Below are 10583 nucleotides of genomic sequence, written 5' to 3' on the forward strand. Positions count from 1 at the left end.
CAGCCCTTGCGGGCCCGGTGGTGGAGGTGCTTGTGGCTGCTGGAGGGGAGGTTGTAATCCATGCGTGGCTACCAGGGTGGCAAAACGCATATCCAGCATCTGGGGAATGGTGTCGAACACGTCGGTCACCGTTCTCATCAGCTGTTGTACCGACTTCTCCAAGTCTTCCAGCCGTTCTTCATCGGGGTTGTAAAACCTCTCATTGGAGTCTCGCTCTCTCCGCCGCGGCTCTTCCTCCAGCGCCCACATCTCCTCGTCCCGGCGGGACGCCCTTCCCGATCTCCGGGATTCCGTTTCTGGGTACATTCCCCTCTCAAACAGGCTTTCGCGGAGTGCGCTGCCTCTATGGGAAAATGTCTCTCTCGTCCCTTTTGCATCAAAACGGGACCAATCATACGTATCTCCCTCGGCTGGGCCCCACTTCCCTGGGGTGGGTGGCGGCCACGGAAGATAATCCATTCGCGGGATCGCTCCCCCGATTGCTCCTGTCAGTCCAGAATAAGTCACCGGTACTTCAGCAGCCGTGGTGACTAGCGGAGCAGTCGAAACCGGAGTTGCCTCCGTAGTTGGTGGGTTCCCCTCAGTCCCACTCATGACGGCCGTCAGAATTGGGACGATAGAGAAAGTAGATTCCTAACAAAATGTTGGATCCCAAGCATTCAAAATAACTCTACGTTGAAAAGCAAAGCAAGGTTTATTTCAAAGCGTTGGTTTAACCAGAACAGGACATTGTTAGAAATAACTACAGGTCACCAGGGAAGGCATAATATAGACATTTGAACCAGGTAAGGACCAATGAGCCCATTTCCCGCTGGCGGGAATAGAACATATAATTCGCGCCCATTGCATGGGAACGTAACAGTTCTATAATATCAACACAGGTTCAGTTCACATGCTAGATACCCAAAACATTCTAGGCGAAGCTTTCCTCCCACAACCATCTGCACGACCTTGGCGAGTTCCGCGGACTACATAACATACTCAAGCAAACAAGGAATGAGAGGGGGGGTGAAGGATACTAGACAGGAACCGGAATGACAATGGCAGCTAGCTGACAAAGAGGCACTAGAGATACATTGCAAATTTACATTGGTTACTAGAGCATACAAGAGAACTTCAGAACTTCATCTTGTGTTCATAGATTACAGCAAAGCTTTTGATTGTGTGGGTCATAAAAACGTACAGTTGGCTTTATAAGAAATAGGTTTGCCACAATGTCTGATTTTGATGTACAACCTGTACTCTGGACAAGAGGCTACTGTTAGGACAGAATATGGAGAGACAGAATGGTTTCCAATTGGCAAAGGTGTCAGAAAAGGATATATTTTAACTCCCTATCTCTACAATCTATATGCAGACCATCTCATAAGGAAAACGATTAGATTTAGATGGTGGAGTGTAAACTGGCAGAAGGAATATTAATAATCTAAGATATGCAGATGATACCACATTGCTGGCAGAAAATAATGAAGACCTCAAATGACTCTTCATGAAGGTTAAAGGAGAAAGTGCCAAGAGGATTACAGCTGAACCTCAAGAATTACTGGGGAATTACACAAATTTATGGCTGATGAGGAAGAAATCAAAATTGTTCAACATATTCTACTCCTGAGCTCCATCATCAACCAAAAGGGAGACTGTAACCAAGAAATCAGAAGGCGACTGAGACTGGGAAGGGCAGTCATGGAGCTAGAAAAGATGCTTGCTTAAGGATGCATCACTGGCAACCAAGATCCAGACAGTACAGACCACAGTATTCCCCTTTACTATGTATGGGTATGAAACGGCCATTGGCACTTACCATGAAGGGTCCTTCTCCTCTGAGGTCAGGAGAACATCTCCATGGGTTATTCCCACCATGCCTTTAGTGAGGCAGGAAATAGTTTTTTCCTCTTCCTGTTGCCGCCTCTGGAATAGCCCATCCCCCAGTTCTGGGACTCCAAAAGCAGTGCTTGCAGACTAACTCTAATGGCATTGCCCTATAAAAACATAACTTCAACAATAACTGCAAACTTGTCAAACAGAACTCTGCAGAATAAACCAGGTTAGATTTGAATACGAAACCAGCACAGAGAGAAGAGAAAGATTACAGTGGGAGGGCCGAGATGTTCTCCTGACCTCAGAGGAGAAGGACCCTTCACTGTAAGTGCCAATGGCCGTTCTCCCTCTGAGGTGGAGGATATCTCCATGGGACCTTCCAGAGCAGTGTCCCTCAATCGGGTAGGTCATCATCTTCTTCAAACGATACAACATGCTGAAGAATTCTTCTTCCAAAAGCCACAGCCGTAGATGCTACCATGTTGATATTGTAGTGTTGCACAAATGTGGATATGGAGGACCAAGTGGCAGCCCTACACATGTCCTCTGTTAGCAAATGCTGCATTAGCTCTGTTAGCAAACACTGCGTTAGTTGCGGCACTTCTCAGTGAATGGGCCGTAATACCTCTGGGAATCTCTTGCCCCGAGGCCTTGTAAGCCTCTGTGATGCAGGACTTGAGGACTGAGCTTATCGCTGTCTTGAACATCTTGTCTCCTTTACGTGACGGAGAAATGCTAATAAACAAGAACTCTGTCTTCCTCCAGGATTCCGTCCTCTTGATATAAATCTTGAGTGCTCTTCTAACATCCAAGGTATGCCACTCCAGCTCCTGGGGATGCTTGGGTTGAGGACAGAAGGTAGGCAGACAGATTTCCTGCACTCGATGTAAAGTGGAGGATACCTTTGGCTGGAAGGTTGGGTCAGTACATAGTATAACTTTGTCCCTGTGAAAGACGCAGAGGGACGATTTGACTGAAAACGCCCTGAGTTTGGAGACTCTCCTTGCGGAGGTGATGTCGACCAGGAACAAAGTTTTCATTCTCAACCACTGGAGCCCCACCTCTTTGAGATGTTCAAATGGTGCTCTTGTGAGTGCCCTCAAAACTGTGTTCAGTCTCCAAGTCAGGAACTGGTGTATTTGCGGAGGCGATTTCACCATGGCTCCCTGCAGAAAAAGCTGAACATAAGGGTGTTTGGTAGTCTTGAATCCCCCTAATGAAGGAAGAACTGTGGATAGGGCTGCTATCTGTCTGTGAAGGGTGGAAGACCTTGAGACCTGTGTTCAGGCCCTCCTGCAGAAGGCGAAAGAAGGTGAAAGGGGTTCAACCTTCTTACGTCTATACCATCGCACAAACACCTCTGCTTCCTGGTGGTAATACCTGGTGAAAAACCTTGGCAGCTTGTGGTTTGTTGGTGACACAAACAGATCCACTGACGGTTGACTGACGTGTCCTACCATCATGCTGAAGAACCTTGGATGGAGAGTCCATTCTCCTTCCTGAATGGTCTCCCTGCTGAGCCAATCTGCCTGAATGTTCTCGACCCCTTTTATGTGTTCTGCTCTTATGGAAGCAACGTTCTTCTCCACCCAGATGAGAATCTTCGTCTCCTCCCTGTGCAACTGTGGAGATAGCGATCTGTCCTGTTTGTTAATGTATGCCTTGGTTGAGATATTGTGTGTCCTCACCAAGATGTGTTGGTTGCGCAGATGAGGGGCGAAGTGACGGATTGCTCTGATTTCCAACAGGTTGATGGGTAGCGTCATCTTGGTCGGCAGCCAAGTCCCCTGGACTGGAGATCCCTCCAGTGTTGCCCCCCAACCTTGTAGGCTTGCGTCTGTGAAGAGTTCCCTGGTGAGACCTATATAGTAGTCCTTGCCTGCTAATAGACTGTCCACATTCATCCACCAAAGTAGACTCCTCTTGACCTTGTAAGGAACCTGAAGGTTGAAATTCTTGTTTTCCATAATGAGGAGCTGGTAAGGATGAAGAAAGACTTGTAAGGGTTTGGCGTGTAGGCGTGCCCATTATATCAACTCTATGCTGGAGATCATCTGTCCCAACTGTCTGGCCAGCTCCATGAGGAATGAGGACCTGCTGCGGTATACCAGAACAGCCATGTCTCTGAGTTTCTGGGCTTTGGACCACAGTAGGAAGAGGGCATTGCAAGTAGTGTCGATCACTGCTCCTAAATGTTCTATTCGTGGTGTTGGTAGCAGAGAGCTCTTGTCAAAGTTGACCAGGAACCCATGATTCTGAAGACATTGTCTTGCTTTTTCAGTGTTCTTGAAGGCCTCTGCATGGTTGCTGGCCCAAACCAACAGGTCGTCCAGATACGGATGTACATGGATCTCTTGACTCCTGAGATGCACAACGGGGTTGATGATCAACCGAGAAAAGAGCCTGGGTGCCATGGAGAGACCAAAGGGGAGTGCTCTGTACTGGAAGTGCTGATTGTACATGCAAAACCAGAGAAAACATTTGTGGGCCGAATGAACTGGCATATGGTCCATGAGGTCTATGGGAGTCAGGAACTCGTCTGGTGATAACGAATCTGCTATGGATCTCAGAGTTTCCATGCGAAAGTGCCTCAGCCTGATGAATCTGTTTAGAAACTTGAGATCCAAGATCGCTCTCCAATCTCCATTCTTCTTGGGTACCATGAACAATATGGAATATACACCCCGGCCCCTCTCGCCAATGGGAACTGGTTCTATGGCTTTGATGTCTGACAAATGCTGTACGGCTTTGTTGACAATGGCCATCTTGACCCTGGATTTGCTTGTAGGTGATTTCAGAAATCTCTCTGGTGGATGACATAGGAACTGTATTGTATATCCGTGAGTCATGGTCTCTACTGCCCAGCTGTCTGCCTGTGCTTCTGTCCAAGCCTTTGCAAAATGTAGAAGACGTGCCCCCACCAGAAGGGATAAGTAGTCATGCCTGTTTGAGCTTGGTGTCCTGGTCTCCCCTGTCATTCCTATTGAATGCAGATTTATGGAATCTGGATGTAAAGGAACGTTTGCCTGATGGCTTCGGCGTTTCCCATTGAGCTTTCTTGGTATCATGGTGGAATCTTGGCAAAGAGTGTTGTGTACGACAAGGCTGGTTGCTCCGCCTGTCGGAATGTCTGATGGACCTGGGCATGGCCTTTTTCTTGTCCTGGGTTTCCACCAAGATGCTGTCTAATGCCTCCCCAAGAAGGCAATCCCCTTGAAAAGGTTAAGCCATAACAATGGATTTGGATAAGGCGTCTGCTTGCCGAGCCCGTAGCCAAAGGAGCCTTCTTGCCACAGCCATGGACGCCATGGCCATTGAGGCAAATGAATGAATGTCCAAGGTGGCATCAGCAGTGAAGGAGTTTGCCTTGAGAATGCGAGAGGCTCCCTTGATCAGACTGCGGCTGTTCTCTGGCAGTAGTTAGATCAACTTGCGTACCCACACTATGGTAGCTCTGGATGCGATTGAGGTTGTAGACACTGCTCTCACCATCATGGCGATAGCTTCATGGATCCTTCTGAATGTTGCCTCTGTCTTCTTGTCAGTGGGGCCCTTGATGGTACCCTGACCATCTTCAGATAGTAATTCCGATGACTGAAGCGCTGCTACTGGGCCATCCACGAGAGACACCTGTAACAACTCATTAGCATAGTTAGACAATGCATATTTTTTTAGCAAATGCAAGGAACTGCTTGTTAGCCATGGGTTTGTCTCACTCAGCTCTGAGTTGACATTCAAAATCCTCTGGGAATGGAAACACCTGTTCCGTATATTCCTCTGGAGGGAAGAATTCAGAATTACCCCCAGATTTGGACTTAAATTTGGCCTTGGCCGCCTTTTAGTACTCTGGGGGCGGTAAATCATGAATTTCTAGAGCCTTAATGGCTTTAGTAAGAAAATATTGATAGTCCTCTGCCCTGAAAAAACAGCTGGACTGCTCTGGGAGTTTTATTTCTTACTCCTCCTCCTCAGACAGGAACTCTCCCTCCTCTGTCATCTAAAGGGGAGGCTGTAGATTCCACCTCCTCCCGCCATTGTTCCCCTCTAGGTTTTCCCTGATGTGGAGGGGGGCCTTTTGAGCTGCCTTGGTTGGCCAGCCTGAGTGGGAGGGAAGTATAGGCCTCCCGTTGGCCAGAGGAATTAGATTTGGAATGAAATTGGGACATCTCCTAGTGAATGGTCTGCCTGATAATGGCCATCAGTTCGGAGGAATGGACCAGGACCCCTTTTTTTGGTAGTTTACCCCCCTGCATTGCTGCTTCAGTCTCTTCCTCCGGCTCGGATAGGTCCAAAGAGATGTTAGGGTGAACTCCTTCAGCCCCGGCAGGTCCTGGAATTGCCCCCTGGAAGGTTCCGAGGCTCGGAGCCGGACCTCCAAAATGGCTGCCAGTGGCCCGAAGGCACATTGAGAAAATGGCGGGCTCTTCTTTTGAAGGCTGCTGGTGGAGCTTGTGGGCGCGCTGCACAGCCGCCAGTTCAGCCGTGCACGTTGGGGGAATGTAATCTAGCCTAGAAGGCAACCCTGATGGTGCTTCGTGCAATCACCGTCTCTGCAGCCCATGCATCTCCCTCGTCACCCGAAGAGAAGCCCTTAGGAATGTCTTTTGCCGCCATTTCCGCAGCTGCCGGGGACTCCCTCTTTGGGTCTTAGCGACCCCTTTGAAACTTCGCTCCAAACTTGGAGCAACTAAAAAGAGGAAGGAAGGAGAAATCAGAAGAAAAAGGCAAGGCAAGGAAGAGGAAGAAGAGAAGAGATTGGATTTATACCCCACCCTTCACTCAGAGTCTCAGAGCAGCTTACAAACTCCTTTCCCTCTCCCTCTCCACAACAGACACCCTATGAGGTAGTTGGGGCTGAGAGAGCTCTTTCAAGAACTGCCCTTTCAAGGACAGCTCTTGTCAGAACTATGACTTGCCCAAGGTCATCCAGCAGCTGCAAGTGGAGGAGTGGGGAATCAAACCCGGTTCTCCCAGATTAGAGTCCACACACTTAACCACTACACCAAAGAAGAAAGTAGAATAAAGAAACTACAGCTAAAGCCTAACTAGTTTTTTTGCTGCTGCTCCCTACTGAGGTAGGAATAGAACTGGGGGATGAGCTATTTCGGAGGCACCAAAAGGAAGAGGAAAAAACTATTCCCTGCCTCCTTAAAGGCATGGTGGGAATAACCCATGGAGATGTCCTCCACCTCATAGGAGAACTTAGACAATGCAGGAAAAAAGTTGAGTTGTTTGAAATGTTGGGTTGAGGGAGAATTTTATGGATACCGTGGACTGCCAAAAAGACAAATAAATGGGTTCTACATAAAATCAAGCCTGAATTCTTCACAGAAGCTAAAATGACTAACTGAGACTGTTGTACTTCGCTCACATTATGAGAAGATGAGACTCACTGGAAAAGACAATAATGCTAGGAAAAGTTGAAGGCAACAGGAAAAGAGGAAGATCCAACATGAGATGGACTGACTCAATGAAGGAAGCCATAGTCCTCAGTTTGCAAGGCCAGAGCAAGGCCATTAACATTTGGAGGTCATTATTCATACGGATGCCGTAAATTGGAAAACACACAAATTCTTTAGGGCAGGGACCTTTCCCCCTCATGTTGCTCTACAGATGGGTAAACAAGTATATAGCTTACAGTGGTGATAGTCTGACCCACAAATCAAACAGTCATTAAGACTTATAAAGAATGCTATCTATGTATTGCAATCTGAAGCACTACAACATGACAAACAAATCATAAGAAAATCCTTGAACCAAGGTACATAATCAACGTCGTCTCCGGATTATATAACAAAGTTTCAAAAAACTCTCTGTTTCATGAGTGCTAGACAACAAGTCTTAAGAAATATTAAATTCAGATAGGACGCTGATCTCAGTTAACATTCAGGCTCAAAATATGCTGCTATGTTTCTAATGGATCTCAGGTTGCAATACATAGATAGAATTCTTTATAAGTCTTAATGACTGTTTGATTTGTGGGTCAGACTATCACAACTGTTGGCTTTATACTTTTTTACTGATCGGGTCGTGTTTGTCCAGATTTATTTTGCTCTACAGATGGGGCCATGTTCAGAATTAGGTATTACTTCAAAATCTGGTGGACAGGAAAGAAGCTGCAGTTGTTCAATGGTGAGGGGAAAACATTCTCCATGTGCTCAGTGACACTTGAATCTATTTGTACTCAAGAATTCTCTACCTTGGATTCACAGAGTGATTTTTAGCTAATTACTTACTGCTGTGTCTCAGCATTTCTCAGCTGTAAAATGGGATGAAAGTATTAACACATAATTATTTAACAATATAGTGCAGATAAGTAACTCTGCCCTGCCCTCTCTCTACACACTCATGCATGAAGAGTCCCTAGGTTCAGCTGTGAAACAGTGGTGTACATACTAGAGTAGGAAAGTCTGAAACTAGAGGTGGTTAAGGAAAGAGAAAGAGAATGGGAAGAGGAAGAGGAACTATCAGGAAAGGAGGAGGAGGCACTATAGTTGTCCAACCTGCAAAGCTGTTCTTGCTTGCCTAACTCAAAGATTCATACCAATTCCCTTTACCTACCAGCTCTGGACTAGTTTAACCGAGGGTCTATTCAGCAAGTTGTCAGGCAATAAATTTACTTCCCTCATGGTATTAGCAAGCCGCACAGGAAGTTCTTTTCGCAGAAACATATATGATGTTTTCTCACAGGCATTATCACGTCCTTTGGAAAGAAAAAACAGAAATTACAATGAAACATCTAGCATACTGTATTACATTGTATCGGCAAAACTGTGTATGTCTTATTTTCTTTTTATTTATTTACAATATTGCTAGACTTCCTTTACCCACAATTATTGGCTTGATGTGGTTTACAATGTACACAAAGCAATAAACACAAAAACCAAGACAAGGAAGTACACACACACCATTTGAGCATCAGAGCGAAATCAAGTCAGTGGGAATACAATGTCAAGTATGCCTGTAACATTTCACATATACTGTTAACCTGGAACTTCAAAGCGTTCTTCAGTCCATTACGTGAGAGCACTAAGAAGAATCTAACTAACCTTCTTGATTTTACACTTGTGCACATAAATTTTGCTACCTTCAGATGAAAAATATTTGTCATTTGCTGCATCCCAAGTGGGATCCTAATGTCATCTTGCAAAAAGTTTCATTACTATAAAAAGGGAAATGATGATTTCCCACAAGGGGCACTTGATTCCTATGGGCTGTTCCACTATTTGCATAAAATTTTGCTGCTTATATGCCTGACAGAAGAAGAAGAAGAGATTGGATTTATACCCCGCCCTTCACTACCCAAAGGTGTCTCAGAGCGGCTTACAAACTCCTTTCCCTTCCCCTCCCCACAACAGACATCCTGTGAGGTAGGTGGGGCTCAGAGAGCTCTTGACAGAAACTGCTCTTTTTCAAGAACAGCTCTTATCAGAGCTACGGCTTGCCCAAGGCCATCCAGCCAGGTGCAATTGGAGGAGTGGGGAATCAAACCCAGTTCTCCCAGATTAGAGTCCGCGCACTTAACCACTACACCAAACTGATGGGCACTTTCTCTCATCAACCTTCCTTTTCCAATCTATTCAGTCTTCAACCAATGCTTGAAAATAATAATTCTGTGAAGGGAGATTGAACTGAGTCCTGACAAAATAGAAGTGATGGTCCATAGTCTTCTATAATCCATGGGAGTCTTTCCACTCCTGACAATGGTCGGTGATGGTGGTGGAGGAGGAGGTGGATATTGGATTTATACCCCACCCTTCACTCAGTCTCTCAGAGCGGCTTACAATCTCCTATCTTTCCCCCTCCCCAAACAGACACCCTGTGACTGCTATTCCATGCCCAGAAGATAACAAAAAAGCCTCCAGGCTTACCTTTAAAGTTTAAAGAGCAAACTGGCCTCCCTGAGGTCCCGGACTCCTCTAAAACGTTAAACTAAGGACCTTTTTTTTTTAACAAACGCAGGGGCGAAGCTTCGCCCAAGCGCATATCGCCGACCTAAAAAAAATATGGCAAGCGAAAATCGGAAGCCTCGGGCTTCCGAACAGAAGTGGCTCTACAACATTGGAGAGCGATCAGACGGGGGGGGGGGGGGACAAAGTGTTACAAAGTGCGGAAGTGGCTCTACAGCGGTGGAGAGGGGGGGGGGAGTGGTGTAAATTGATTACAACCGTTGCACTCAGGATACCACCACTTGGGGACCTAGTGGCAGAATACAACGGTTTAAAGCTCTTTGCAACGGTTAGGGACAGAAGGCAGATGTTCGCCGTGTGAACGCCGGTAAGTACACCGATTTCAACCGGCACCTATACCATTGCAAATGCCCCGTCTGAACGCACCCATGATCTGCCTAAGTTCACAGAATCAGCTTTGCTGTCAGATAGCCATCTAACCTCTGTTAAAAATGAATACATCAGATTATATTCAAGAAATCAACAGACAATTAAAGGATAGATCCTTTTATTTACCTAGTATGTCGGATCCTACTAAACACATTATGAATATTATCAAAGTTACTGTAATGGAAGCTGCCCTAATGGGATATATTAATGAACACACAGCTTCTTATCTTTTACAAAAATATCCAAAGGTGCCAACTTTTTACGTTTTACTAAAAATACATAAGGGAATCCTGCCTCCTCCAAGGAGACCTATTGTGAGTGGCATAGGTTCTCTTCTAGAACCTTTGGCTAAATATGTAGACTCTTTCCTACAACCATTTATTCCAGGAATTAGAACATATATTAAGGACACCAAAGATCTGATTT

General features: G+C 46.0%; 1 protein-coding gene across 1 annotated transcript in view; it reads right to left on the reverse strand.

The window, feature by feature from the left end:
* Window positions 1–10583, reverse strand: part of PDK3 (pyruvate dehydrogenase kinase 3) — a 77103-nt gene that overhangs the window by 43051 nt on the left and 23469 nt on the right. Inside the window, exon 2 of the mRNA XM_015415446.1 lies at window positions 8380–8521. Coding sequence (XP_015270932.1) covers window positions 8380–8521 — 142 coding nt within the window. The remainder of the gene's footprint in view (window positions 1–8379; window positions 8522–10583) is intronic.

The sequence above is a fragment of the Gekko japonicus genome, unplaced genomic scaffold (assembly GCF_001447785.1).
Source record: "Gekko japonicus isolate JY-2015 unplaced genomic scaffold, Gekko_japonicus_V1.1 scaffold1295, whole genome shotgun sequence".
NCBI classification, from domain to species: domain Eukaryota; kingdom Metazoa; phylum Chordata; class Lepidosauria; order Squamata; family Gekkonidae; genus Gekko; species Gekko japonicus.